This window comes from Mustelus asterias, chromosome 21 (genome assembly GCF_964213995.1).
Source record: "Mustelus asterias chromosome 21, sMusAst1.hap1.1, whole genome shotgun sequence".
Taxonomy (NCBI): Eukaryota; Metazoa; Chordata; class Chondrichthyes; order Carcharhiniformes; family Triakidae; genus Mustelus; species Mustelus asterias.
Window position 1 is genome coordinate 9,458,389 of NC_135821.1, and position 14,984 is coordinate 9,473,372.

Below are 14,984 nucleotides of genomic sequence, written 5' to 3' on the forward strand. Positions count from 1 at the left end.
AACAATATTTACAGAATTACAATTTTACAAATTCAGTCTCTCTGGGGGCTTGATCTGCCGCTGCGACCGCTGTAGTGCCGGTTGTGGTGTTGGTTCCGGTGGCCGCGGTGTTGGTTCAGGCGCCAGGCCGTAGTTGCTCGAGTTGTTTGTGGTCCCTTCCGGTTGTCGGGTGCGTGGTGGCGGCTCCTGGGGCTCAGGCGACTTGTTTGTAGTCCCTTCCAGTTGTCGGGTGCGTGGTGGCGGCTCCTGGGGCTCAGGCGTGCTGTATACGGGGGTTGGGGGTGTGGGGTTGTGGGTCGTTGTGATCCCTGGGGCACCTGCGGGTGCCAGGTCTCGAATGGAGACCGTGTCCTCCCACCCGTCATGATTCGCCACATAGGCGTATTGGGGGTTGGCGTAGAGGAGCTGGACCCTTTCGACCAGGGGGTCCGACTTGTGGGTCCTCACGTGCTTCCGGAGCAGGACAGGGCCTGGGGACGTCAGCCACGACGGTAGTGAGGTCCCCGAGGAGGACTTCCTGGGGAAAACAAACATTCTTTCGTGAGGGGTAGCATTGGTAGCTGTGCAAAGGAGTGATCTAATCGAGTGTAGCGCATCAGGGAGGACCTTTTGCCAGCGGGTGACTGGAAGACCATTAGACCTCAGAGCTAGTAAAATGGCCTTCCAGACTGTCGCGTTCTCCCTCTCTACCTGTCCGTTTCCCCTGGGGTTGTAGCTGGTGGTCCTACTCGAGGCTATGCCTTTGGAGAGCAGGTACTGTCACAGCTCATCACTCATAAAGGAGGATCCCCGGTCGCTATGGATATAGCTAGGGAAACCGAACAAGGTGAAGAGGCTGCACAGGGCCCTGACGACCGTGGCCGAGGTCATATCCGGGCAGGGAATAGCGAAGGGGAAACGTGAATATTCGTCAATGACGTTGAGGAAGTATATGTTGCGGTCAGAAGAGGGGAGGGGGCCTTTGAAGTCGATGCTTAGGCGTTCAAAAGGGCGGGTGGCCTTTTTGAGGTGTGCTCTGTCTGGCCGATAGAAATGCGGTTTGCACTCTGCGCAGACCTGGCAGTGTCTGGTTATAGACCTGACTTCCTCAATGGAGTAGGGCAGGTTACGGGCTTTAATGAAATGAAAAAACTTGGTGATCCCCGGCTGGCAGAGGTCGTTGTGGAGATCTGCAATTGGTCTATTTGTGTGCTGGCACATATTCCCCGGGACAGGGCGTCTGGGGGCTCATTGAGCTTCCAGGGCCGGTATAAGATGTCGTAATTGTAGGTGGAGAGCTCGATTCGCCACCTCAATATTTTATCATTTTTGATCTTGCCCCGCTGCGTGTTGTTAAACATGAATGCAACTGACCGTTGGTCCGTGAGTAGGGTGAATAGTTTACCAGCTAAGTAGTGGCGCCAGTGCCGTACAGCTTTCACTATGGCTTGGGCCTCCTTCTTGACAGAGGAGTGTCGAATTTCAGGGCCTTGGAGGGTTCGTGAGAAGAAGGCCACGGGTCTGCCCACATGGTTAAGGGTGGCGGCTAGGGTGAAGTCAGACACATCGCTCTCCACCTGGAACGGGATGGATTCGTCTACAGCGTGCATCGTGGCCTTCGCGATGTCTGCTTTGATGCGGTTGAAGGCCAGGCGGGCCTCCGCCGTCATGCGAAAAGAGGTGGATTTGGTAAGCGGACGGGCTTTATCCGCATAATTGGGGACCCACTGGGCGTAATACGAGAAGAAGCCCAGGCATCTCCTCAGTGCTTTGAGGCTGGTGGGGAGGGGAAGTTCCAGGAGGGAACGCATGCGGTCGGGATCGGGACCAATGACCCCGTTTTCCACAACACAACCAAGGATGGCAACGCAGCGTGTGCGGAATACGCACTTCTCCTTATTATAAGTCAGATTTAGGAGAGTGGCGGTGTGGAGGAATTTGTGGAGGTTGGCGTCGTGGTCCTGCTGATCATGGCTGCAGATGGTGACGTTATCCAGGTATGGGAAGGTGGCCCGCAGCCCGCTCTGGTCTACCATTCGGTCCATCTCACGCTGGAAAACCGAGACCCCGTTGGTGACGCCGAAGGGGACCCTAAGGAAGTGATAGAGGCGGCCATCCGCCTCGAAGGCAGTATATTGGCGGTCTTCCGGGCGGATAGGGAGCTGGCGGTATGCAGATTTTAAGTTGATGGTGGAGAACACCCGATGTTGCGCAATCTGATTAACCATGTCAGATATGCGGGGAAGGGGGTACGCGTCCAGCTGCGTGTAGCGGTTAATGGTCTGACTGTAGTCAATGACCATGCGATGTTTCTCCCCAGTCTTAACAACTACTACTTGGGCTCTCCAGGGGCTGGTACTGGCCTCGATGATCCCCTCCCCCAGGAGTCGTTGTACTTCGGACCTGATAAAAGCTCTGTCTCCAGAACTGTACCGTCTGCTCTTGGTGGCGGTGGGCTTGCAGTCGGGGGTGAGATTTTCGAACAGTGAGGGAGGGGCGACTTTAAGGGTTGAGAGGCTGCAGGTGGTGTGCGGTGGGTGATCTAAGAACTGGTGATTGCAAATAGAGAGCGGGGGAAAAGGCCCATTATACTCCATGGTGACACTCTTAAGGTGACACAGGAAATCTAGCCCCAGGAGTACGGCAGCGCAGAGTTGTGGCAGCACGAGGAGCCTGAAGTTTTTGTACACTGTGCCCTGTACAGTCAGGGTCGTCACGCAGTACCCAAGGACATCCACCGAGTGGGACTTTGAAGCCATGGAGATTGTTTGCTTCACTGGCAGTACTGAAAGGGTGTAGCGACTCACTGTGTTAGGGTGAATAAAGCTCTCCGTACTCCCACAGTCAAATAAACAGGTTGTAGTGTGACCATTTACCTCGATGTCCATCATAGACCTGGTGAGTTGGTGAGGCCTGGATTGGTCCAGCGTAACCGAAGCCACCGCTGGATTTTGCGGCACGGCTGATGGCGTCCAAGATGGCGGCCCGTGCGTCTCACACGCGGCTGAAGGCATCCAAGATGGCGGCCCGCACGGCTCACACGCGGCTGAAGGCATCCAAGATGTTGGCCCGCGCGGCTCACACGCGACTGAAGGCGTCCAAGATGGCGGGTCGCTCGCGGCGCTACTGGGCTTGGAGGCCGACTTCGCCTTGCATACCCTCGCATAATGGCCCTTCTTTTCACACCCGGAGCAGGTCGCATCCTTCGCCGGGCAGTGTTGTCGGGGGTGCTTCCCCAGGCCGCAGAAGTAGCACTTCGGGCCTCCAGAGATTGCTGCAGCAGTCGGGTCATTGGTGGGACGTGGCGTAGGCCTGCGGCCCTCCCGAGTATAGAGGTGGCGGCGACTGCGGCGTCCACGATGCACTCCCGTGGTCGGGGGTGTAGGCCTCGAGATTACAGAAGGCCACCTCTAACGAGTCGGCAAGCGCTACTGTCTTTTGTAGATCCAGCCCACCCTGTTCCAGCAGTCGTTGCCGGATATAGTTTGACCTGATACCCGTGATATAGGCGTCTCTGATTTAGTCCTCCGTGTTTTGGGCGGCTGTTATGGCCTTGCAGTTGCAGGCCCTGCCAAGTGCTCGCAACGCACGCAGGAATTGGTCGTCTGATTCTCCTGGCTGTTGTCTGCGAGTAGCCAGAAGATGTCTGGCGTTGATCACATTAGTCTGTTTGTTGTACTGGCCTTTCAAAAGTTCGATCGCATCCTCGTAAGTTTCAGCGTCTCTGATCATCGAGAATACCTGATCGCTTACCTGGGCGTGGAGCACGTGGAGCTTGTTGGCTTCGGTCCGGACGACGGAGGCGGAGGCGGTGAGGAAAGTTTCGAAACATCGTAGCCAGTGATTGAAGCTGTTAGAGGCTCCTACGGCATGAGGATCCAATTCTAATTTATCGGGTTTTAATATCTGCTCCATCCCAAACTTTTTGTGAATAAAATTGATGCACTATCAATTAAGCGAAGACTAATTAGTACGCAAGAACAAATAGGCTTTTATTCACAAAAGACTTGGAGCACACCCATGCTGATGAACTGGTCCGGCGACTGAGGCAGGGGGGTTGGGAGCAGTCACCTTTATACCTGGACCAAGGGGGAGGAGTCTCAGGCAGGGCCGGCAGGGGCGTGTCCAGGCATATCACACATACACACAGGCAATAAACGTAACAGTGGTTTACCACAGCTTTTATCAAATTTTATTTAAGAATACTGTTAACACATAATAAGGCAATTCACAATAATTTCTACCAATTACAAACAGGGAAAAAAAACAACCTTGATATTGTATAAACCTTAACAGCTCCGAATACTGTTCCAACACAAGCACCCCTAAAAACATACACCCTCATTCCAAGCTTAATACAGAAAGTAAGTATGTTCACGTGATGCTGGATCTTGCAGCTTTGCAACACCTGTCGTGACTTAGTCCTTTTGATAGAGAATTGAAACTCTGACTTCCCCATCCTGGAGCTCCCAGTACACTTAGAGGTAGATATAGAGCCACTGCTGGCTTCTAGCTTTTCTGTGGAGATGTCGGCGTTGGACTGGGGTAAACACAGTAAAAAGTCTCACAACACCAGGTTAAAGCCCAACAGGTTTATTTGGTAGCACAAGCTTTCGGAGCGCTGCCCCTTCTTCAGGTGAGTGAGGAGTTGTGTTCACAAACAGGGCATATACAGACACAAACTCAATTTACAAGATAATGGTTGGAATGTGAGTCTTTACAGGCAATCAAGTCGTAAATATACAGACAATGTGAGTGGACAAAGGGTTAAGCACAGGTTAAAGAGATGTGTGTTGTCTCCAGCCAATGGATTGTTTTTGTGGATTTTGCTTGATTGCCTCTGGGGATTGGGAGAAATTTTGCCAGATATTTTCCACAATTAGTCTGTTTTGTTTTTTTTGCCTCAGCCAAGAGATTGTGTGGCTGGTGAACAGGGTTGATATTGTGCATAAATTACTCCATGCCCGAGTTGAACAAGCTTGGCAATCCAGCTGCTCTTTCCTGCATTGAAGAAAGTTAATTTGGGGTGCATCCATCTATGTTTGAGGACATAATTTAGCATTGTTGGTCATGATACTAACTCCTGTCTACCTAACTTACTGTGCAGGGTGCATTGTTGATTAAATTGTGCATGTTGCCTTTCTCTCTCTTTCAGTTCTACACCCATGCCAGATGTATGGCCCTTGCCAAAGCCTTTCCCAATAACTTCAGCCAAGATATAGCAGAAATTTCTGCCGTAAGTACTTTTAGCTTAAAAATGCACAACCATTGGGAGAGAAAAACAGAAAATACTGGATAATTTCAGCGGGTCTGACAGCATTGGCGGAGAGAGAATAGAGCCAACGTTTCAAGTCTTGGCGATCTCTTGTCAGAGCACAGTCATTGGGAGTGTTACCTGGGAAATGTCCGCCCCCCTCGTTCGCAACAACAGCTTGTATACAGCACCTGTACTGAATGTAGTTAATGTCCACTTCACAGATGGTGCCTCTGTGCTGATGGGAAACACTTACATTAACAGTATATATTAAAACAAGTGCTCCAAAACTGGAATTGGAGCTTCTGGAACTTGTAATCAGTTGCCAAGGCAACTGAAGGCACAACCTCAGGATTTGATTCTCGGTTCTAAACAATTCCACGTTTAAACTCACTGCCTGATATATTATTGAAAATCCCTGCTGCTAGCTCCTGCTTCCCTCCAGAAACCGACTCCTGGTCATGGATTCTCATTCCTTGGATACAGAGCGTGGACTCTCAAACCAGCCAAACATTTGCTCTTTAGCTGGAAGATTTTAGCCTCTGGGATTGGAGATTGTTAGATTATTGACCAATTGAAGCACATTTTTAGATTGGTTGCAGTCTCATCCTCTACCCAATCAAACATACTGATTTTCAAAACTAGCCAGATTGAATTAATTACCATGGCAACTTTCCATCAATGTTGGTTCTGTGTGAGCCTTTGAGGAGATTCTTAAAATTAAATAGTGCTGTTATTCATTCTTTCATGGGACGTGTGGTATCTTCCGTGTTTATCACCCAACCCTCATTGTCCTTTAGAAGGTGATGGTGAGCTGCCTTCTTGAACCGCTGCAGTCCCTGAGGTGTAGGTACACCCACAGTGCTGTCAGGGAAGACATTCCAGGATTTTGATCCAGTGACAATGAAGAATCAGCGATAGTCCCATCCCAAGATGATTTGTGACTTGGAGGGGAACTTGCAGGTGGTGGTGTACCCATGTATCTGCTGCCCTTGTCCTTCTAGTAAAATGTCTCACAACACCAGGTTAAAGTCCAACAGGTTTATTTGGAATCACGAGCTTTCGGAGCGCTGCTCCTTCATCAGGTGAGTGCTCCACTCACCTGATGAAGGAGCAGCGCTCCGAAAGCTCGTGATTCCAAATAAACCTGTTGGACTTTGACCTGATGTTGTGAGACTTCTTACTGTACCCACATTAGTCCAACGCCAGCATCTCCACATCTTGTCCTTCTAGGTGATAGAGGTCATAGGTTTAGAAGATGCTGTCAAAGGAGCCTTGGTGGGTTGCTGCATTGCATCTTATAGATGGTATACACTGGTGCGGTGGTGGAGGAAGTAAAAGTTGAATGTGGTGGATGGGGTGCCAATTCAGTAACCTGCTCTGTCCTGGATGGAGCTTCTTGAGTGTTGTTGGAGCTGCACCCATCCAGGCAAGTGGAGAGTATTCCATCACACTCCTAACTTGTGCCTTGTAGATGGTGGACAAGCTTTGGGGAATCACGAGGTGAGTTAAACTCTACAGAATTCCCAGCCTCTGACCCACTCTGGTAGCTACAGTATTTATATGGCTGATCCAGTTCAGTTTTTAGATTCAGGCCGATGAATACGCAAATTTTATAACTTTTAAAAATTTACTAAGTGTTACGATCCCAGTTATAACTGGATGGGAAGAATCATACAGTAAAACAAACAAGTCAGAGGGAGCGCAGCTGTATTAAGTTTCAAGGGAGTAAGGCCAGACTGGATGGTCCCAACTTTAATGCCAGGAGCATTACAGGTAAAACGGATGAGTTGAGGACGATGATTGTCCTGTGGAATTCTGATATAGCAGCGATCACAGAGACATGATTAAAGGAAGGACCCGATCGGCAACTCAACATACCAGGATAGAGATTCTTCAGGTGAGACAGAGGGGGTAAAAGAGGAGGAGGAGGCATTGCATTATTAGTTAAGGAGTCAGTTACTGCAGTAAGGAGATTTGATACCTTGGAGCAGGCATCAAATGAAGCTTTGTGGGTATAAAAAAAGGGGCAGCCACGTTGTCAGGTGTTTATTATAGACCCCCAGAGTCAGAGGGATACTGAGGAGCAGTTTGTGGAAGTGTGTTAAAACAATAACAATGGGGTTATGTTATTAGGTGTTTTCAATTTTCCCAACATTAACTGGGATATATATCGTGTTAAGGGCTTGGATAGAGTAAATTTCTTGAAATATGTACAGGAGAACTTTTTAGATCAATATGTGGAGGGTCCAAGGAAATAGACAAGCTGCAAAAAATAAGTTTTGGATGGGGGTGGGGAGAAAGCGGATTTTAGTAAAATAAGACGGGATCTGGCCAAGGTAGACGGGGAACAGCTACTAATGGGGAAATCTACAGAAGAACAGTGGGGGACGTTCAAAAAGGAAATGGGGAGGGTACAAGTCTACCATGTTCCCTCTAAGGTGATAGGTAGAAATAACAAGACCGGCGAACCATGGATGACCAGAGATATGATGTGGAGATGCCGGCGTTGGACTGGGGTGAACACAGTAAGAGTTTTAACAACACCAGGTTAAAGTCCAACAGGTTTATTTGGTAGCAAAAGCCATTAGCTTTCGGAGCGCTGCTCCTTCGTCAGGTGGAGTGGAAATTTCCCGGAGAAAACCCACGCAGACACGGGGAGAACATGCAGACTCCGCACAGTCAGTGACCCAAGCTGGGAATTGAACCCAGGTCCTGGCGCTGTGAGGCCGCAGTGCTAACCAGTGTGCTGCCATGCCGCCCATGCTTTCCATTGACTGTATGCATTCCAGAATGCAGTCCAGGTTTTCCAAATGACTCTTCTCAACAGTGCTTCTGCTCTACTTTTAACAGCAAATCAATTTCCAGATTTTACACTTCCTCGTTCATGATTCCTTGTTCTTTGTTGTTCTACAAAGTGTTTACACTTGCTTTAACTATCGATCCCCAGACTGTATTAAAATGGCATCCAACTTTTGATTTCTCTCTGAAATCTGCTTTCCCACTTTAAATCTGGTCACTGCAATAGTCTCTTTAACTCAGAACACCTGTACTCTTCCTTGAATTCTTCTGAACAATACTTTTGTCTCTTTTCTCTTTCAGTTGGCGTAAGACATTATTTCTGTCCCAATTCCCTGGTTACCTGAACTTTAACTGGTTCTTTGGGGAATCTTCCTCTTTGCAGCTCCCTTATCCTCTTCAATCTTTCTTCTGGCAGAGTTGAGAGATGGTCACTCCCTGATGTCCTTCTTCAACTGCCAACAAATTCAGCTAAACTAAGAACAGAAAACCTGTCTACCTTAAAAGAGCCTGCAGTTGCTAAATAATGCCTGTATACTTCTGCTGGCTTGCATATTCTTCATACCGTAGCCCTCTCTAAGCACGATCGAATCACAGTTGGAACTTTACCAATCCTCACACAGACAAACACCTTTGTCCAGCATGAATCTAACTATAGTTTTTACCCTTCCTTCCACAAAAATATTAAATTAAACTCACCTAAAACTATATCTTATTTCTAATGTTGACCAATACAAACTTAAATTCCTTAAAACTACCTTTGTTTTCATAGAGTCACACAGTGCAGAAAAGGCCCTTTGGCCCATCGAGTTTGCACAGACAATAACTACCACTAAGGATAGTTTCCTTACGTAAGAAACTAGCCACTCACTGTACATCAAAGTAACTAGCAAATTGTTCCGTGTAATCTTTATTGTCATTTTCAGTTATCTGATAATAGGTCGCTCATAGTTGGTGGACTCAAAACTCAAATTAAAAATGCTTAAAATTAGTTTCAGCTGTATGAATAAAACTGAACCCGGTCATAATTCATTTCTCTAAAAATTTACATGAAGATATTTATATTCCAAAATATTGGCCAAATTTGTTAGTTTGTGGCAGATTTTATATTTGCTGATATGCAAATAAATTTGAGTAGCAAGCCAAAGGGTAAAAGAATTCTCAGGCACATTTTGCATGCCTCCAAATATATAACATCTATTCATACACTTTCTGGAAACTCCAGTTCACCACCCAAGCTCTGGATAAATGTTTGCAGCAAGTCTGGCTTGCTTCAATGTGGCTAAAGTCATAGTAAGTCAGAATTTCCTAGAGCACCCATTTCAAGAGGTGGTCACTCGTGTATATGGCAGGGTAGGAAGAGTAAACCTGTTGGACTTTAACCTGGTGTTATGAGACTTCTTACTGTGCTTACCCCAGTCCAACGCCGGCATCTCCACATCAGGGTAAGAAGAGGCAGGGATTCCAGAATACTCTGGGAGTGCAGCACTTACTCAACAGTTTTCAATACTGAATACAGTCAGGATGACACCAGCTTGAAAGAGTGCACTAACTAGCTCTATGGGGAAGTTTGAATTTGGTAACAGGCTTTGACACAAGGATGAAACATTGCAGAGGAGGAACAAGGTGTACTGAGGACAGAGAGACAGATAGTAAAGAATGGTTCAGAATTAGATGGGTTGGACAGGAAGGGAATGTGTGACAGTCTCTAAGATGGGCGAGGAGTGCCTGTTTGTAAATATATGAAGTGTGGTAAATAAAGTTGCTGAGCTGCAGCCACGAGTTGCAATGTGAGGCTATGATATAGTGGCTGAAAGACAGTTTGGAGCGAGAGAACCAGGGCAGCCAGGCCCACTTAATCATTGGAAGAGCCCCACATCAGTCTCGTTGTGGCAACAAAACCTCCCCTGACTAAATTGGAGGGCAGAAGAGGTTGACAATGCATTCCTGGTCACCAAGGTTCAATGAAGCTGAAATTTAGTGATGGCTTGGGGATTAAATGGGAACCGCACCACTTGAAGGCTGCCCTGATTTGCTAACCGCCTTTGCCAGTGGGGACAGTTAGTGATGTTCCTCATTACCAGGCATTCACTGATCCTAACGGTGGGATTGTGGGGCGACACTAAAAGCAACTGAAAGCATTTTCAGTCATTGATTGTTTCCACTATCCTCGTAGGCAGCAAGTTCCAGGTCATTACAACAATGTGTAAAGATACAGTCCACCCTGTATTGCTTGCTCCAATCTTTAAATCAATGTGTCCTAGTCCTTGCATGATCAGCTAATTGCAATAGCTTTTCTTTGTCTATCTTATCTAAACCTGTCATAATAGAATCATCATAGAATCATAAAAACCCTACAGTGCAGAAAGAGGCCATCTGGCCCATCGAGTCTGCGCCGACCACAATCCCACCCAGGTCCAACCCCCATATCCCTACACATTTACCCACTAATCCCTCTACCCTACGCATCTCAGGACACTAAGGGGCAATTTTTAGCATGGCCAATCAACCTAACCCGCACATCTTTGGTCTGTGGGAGGAAACCGGAGCACCCAGAGGAAACCCACGCAGACACGAGGAGAATGTGCAAACTCCACACAGATAGTGACCCAAGCCAGGAATCGAACCCAGGTCCCTGGAGCTGTGAAGCAGCAGTGCTAATCACTGTGCTACTGTGCCGCCCTTGTACACCTACATAATCTTGTACACCTCTATCAAATATTTGCTTAATCTCCTTTGTTTCAAGGGGAACAACCCCAGTTTCTTCAGCCTAAAATACTAAACTAAAATACCTCACCCCTGGAACATTCTGATAAAGATCCACTGCAACCTCTCAAAGAGCCTCTTTTCCTTCCAAATGTGTGGTGACCAGAATTTTCTGCATTTCTCTTAACCAGGCTCACTTAATTCTGAATAAAGACAAAACCAGTGATTTTTTTTCACATTGATAGAGCAATCTGAGCAGGTTTAGTTTAACTTGTAAAAACTCTTTGTATGTTGAGTGTTGATTACTTTATTAAGTGAGTTAATTTGGAGAAGTGACTTGAGTATGGAGCTAAACTAAAATTGTTGAAATGCCCAAGATTTTAAAAGGATCCTTGGTTAATTTTCAATGTGAAAAATATATTAAAATAATTTTGCATTTTAAACAGGATTCTGATGAGATTTAAAATTAATTCTGTTGATCCCTTTCGATCTGTTCTGTGTGATGAATATCTTTTGTTTTTCATTATTTCAGAACTTGCAGTTTTCACAGCCTGCATCATCCCCACCGTCCCCATCTTTCTCTAACACCTCGACTCCTCATTACAGCGACAGTGAAAATGAAACATACATTGAGGAGGAAGAAGCTGAGAAAGATCTTAAAAATATCAAGCTGGGCAGCATACTGGATCTAGTTCATCAACAGAACAAAAATGTGGAAGCCACTTCTGCATCAAATAGAAATTCCAGTATCAGTAATCTTAGCACAATTGCTAAGTCAACTCTTCCCTCCAGTGTCACAACAGCAACTAGCTCTAGCAAGCGTACCAATCCAAGTGATGCAAACAAGCCTACCAATCCCATCCCCTCGAGCACTCCTGGCAAACCTACCCAACCCAGTGAAGTCAACAAACCTACCAATCTCAGCACCACAATCAGTCCCAGCAAGCCCACCAATCCCAGCGATGCCAACAAGCCTTCTAATTCCAGTAGCTGAAACAATCCAAGTAATTCCAGAAATGCCAATAAGCCAAGCCATCCAAACAGGGCTATCAATTCCAACAGTGCCCAGCAATTTCAGAGATATGAGTACACCTGCTTATTCCATTGAAGCCAGGAAAGTCATCAGGATAGTAACTGTGGACACTATTGCTTTAATCTTTCACCTATCAGAATGCAACCCAGGTTGAACCCAAACAGGGAGTGAAAGGATAGAAACTTTCAATAAAACAAGTGTTCACTGGTGCAACAATGTGTCCCTTGACAATTGATGCATGTTGGCCATACTGATGGAGGGGAACAGTCTGTTGGTTCAAGTGAAGTAGACTGAGTTTTACACTATTTCATGGAGAAGCAACTCTATCTTCATCCTCTTAGTGTTCAGTGCGTTCTACATTGCGCAATTCCAATATGTCCAATATGTGGGAGATCTATTTAGTGCTGATGGTGTAGGAGAGCTCTACTGTGGCCTCACCATGTGGGAGAACTTTACATGGATTCTGTTGATTTAGATGACTGGAAGGTCTTACAGGGCCTGTTGGTGTAGAAGGAGCTCTAAATCCTTTCGCTCAGAAGGCTGTGAAGCTTTGGAATTTTCCATCTCAAAGGGCTTTGGGTGCTCGATCATTGTGTATATTGATTTTTTTCTAGCTTTGCCCCTTCAGGCATAAACCTTGCTGGGGTGCCCAGTTTTCTTAGGCAGCAGCACAGCTGGATGTTGGGTAAAACCCCATCCTGAGTGATCATTACCCCAGTAGCTTCTTGAGTGCTTTGTTGTTGCAGAAGGCAAGTTGCAGGAGACGGGGATGATGCAGATCCTCTTGTCCCCGGCTGCGTTGCTGGCAAGCTCGACATCTCTGTGGTCAGGTACTCCAGCTTGGCGGCCAGGTACACTCACCCAGCACTCATCCTCACTGCAGAGTGGCCCTTGCAGAGCAGCCTGTGGATGTGGAAAATAGGGAACTTGAGACAGGCTGTGAAGGAGCAGGTCTTGGCCTTATCACATCTTTGTCTCTGGTCTTACCACCGCCAGACATGGTGTTGCTGCTGCTCCTGAAAACTTTCACCAGCCTTTCAAAGCTGATACAGATAGATGTTAAACTCTCCAAAAATTATAGGCCAGTTAGTCTTACTTCGGTGGTCGGTAAGTTGATGGAAAAGGTCCTTAGGGATAGGATTTACGACCATTTAGAAAGATGCAGCTTATTCCGGGATAGTCAGCACGGATTTGTGAAGGGCAAGTCGTGCCTCACAAATTTGATAGAATTTTTTGAGGAGGTAACTAAGTGTGTAGATGAAGGTAGTGCAGTTGATGTCATTATACATGGATTTTAGTAAGGCGTTTGATAAAGTCCCCCATGGTCGGTTTATGAAGAAAGTAAGGATGTGTGGGATAGAGGGAAGTTTGGCCGATTGGATAGGTAACTGGCTATCTAACAGAAGACAGAGGGTGGTGGTGGATGGAAAATTTTCGGACTGGAAACCGGTTACCAGCGGAGTGCCACAGGGATCAGTGCTTGGTCCTCTGCTATTTGTAATTTTTATAAATCACTTGGAGGAGGGGGCTGAAGGGTGGATCAGTAAATTTGCTGATGACACCAAGTTTGGTGGAGTAGTGGATGAGGTGGAGGGCTGTTGTAGGCTGCAAAGAGATATCGAAAGGATGCAGAGCTGGGCTGAAAAATGGCAAATGGAGTTTAACCCTGACAAATGCGAGGTGATTCATTTTGGTAGGACAAATTTAAATGTGGATTACAGGGTCAAAGGTAGGGTTCTGAAGACTGTGGAGGAACAGAGAGATCTTGGGGTTCATATCCATAGATCTCTGAAGGTTGCCACTCAAGTGGATAGAGCCGTGAAGAAGGCCTATAGTGTGTTGGCATTCATTAACAGGGGGTTTGAGTTTAAGAGCCATGGGGTTATGCTGCAACTATACAGGACCTTGGTGAGACCACATTTGGAATATTGTGTGCAGTTCTGGTCACCTCACTACAAGAAGGATGTGGAGACACTGGAAAGAGTGCAAAGGAGATTTACCAGGATGCTGCCTGGTTTGGAGGGTAGGTCTTATGAGGAAAGGTTGAGGGAACTTGGGCTTTTCTCTTTGGAGCGGAGGAGGTTGAGAGGAGACTTGATAGAGGTTTATAAGATGATGAGGGGGATAGATAGAGTGAACGTTCAAAGACTATTTCCTCGGGTGAATGGAGCGGTAACTAGGGGGCATAACTATAGGGTTCATGGTGGGAGATATAGGAAGGATGTCCGAGGTAGGTTTTTTACTCAGAGAGTGGTTGGGGTGTGGAATGAACTGCCTGCAGGGATAGTGGAGTCAGAAACTTTAGGAACATTTAAGAAGCTATTGGATAGGCACATGGAGTACTTCGGGATGATAGGGAGGAAATAGCTTGATCTGGGTTTCAGACAAAGCTCGGCACAACATCGTGGGCCGAAGGGCCTGTTCTGTGCTGTACTGTTCTATGTTCTGTGTTCTATGTTCTAAAACCAAAGGATATTGGAATCAGGCGACAAGTAGAATTGAGGTCAGCGATCAGCTGTGGTATTTTTGAATAGAACAACAGATTTGAGGGAGTGTATGGCTTCCTCTGGCTCCTATTTCTTATGTTTTAGGAGAAAATCTACATTGGCCCAAATGTGACAGATCCACCGTGAACGTTCATGATGCTCGAACAGAACATTATCTTGTTGCAGTTTAAAGCAGATTCCCTTTGCCTTGAGCTAATACAGTCCTAGCTCCTGCTTCTGTTTTTATTTAATGACACAGTAAAATACAACAATGAAACTACAGTGCTGAACAATATACTGGAGACCAAACAATCAACTAAACTTCTGGAAATCTTGATTGTAGTCTTTGTGATGGTGTCTTGAACACAGCAGAATTAGCTCAGAACTTGTTCAATGTTGCTGTACAAACTGTATCCAACCACGGCTGAGTTGACAAGAACCTGCCAGAGACAGTGGGGAGCTTTGGAGCTACCAGTGCACCATTTGAACTGCTGTGAGGCAGCAGAGGGGGCGGGGGGTTGGGAGGTGTTGTCACAGGAAAGTATAAAATTGTTTGGCCAGTAAGTGCTCAGTGTAAGGGGCAGTGTGTGAAAAACCAACCTCTGCAGTGAAGGAAAGTTAGAGCCAATATAAGGTAGTAAAGTAATCCAAAGTAGAATAAAGTTAATATAAGGGAAGTAAAGTTGCATTCCACAGCAACTCAGTTGAGTGGAATTCATATCCTGTA

General features: G+C 46.6%; 1 protein-coding gene across 1 annotated transcript in view; it reads left to right on the forward strand.

Moving 5' to 3' along the window:
• Positions 1-11,982, forward strand: part of LOC144509097 (glycogen [starch] synthase, muscle-like) — an 83,331-nt gene extending 71,349 nt beyond the window's left edge. The window contains exons 15-16 of the mRNA XM_078237443.1: positions 5,135-5,215; positions 11,271-11,982. Coding sequence (XP_078093569.1) covers positions 5,135-5,215; positions 11,271-11,732 — 543 coding nt within the window. The 3' untranslated portion in view covers positions 11,733-11,982. The remainder of the gene's footprint in view (positions 1-5,134; positions 5,216-11,270) is intronic.
• Positions 11,983-14,984: the final 3,002 nt, after the last annotated feature.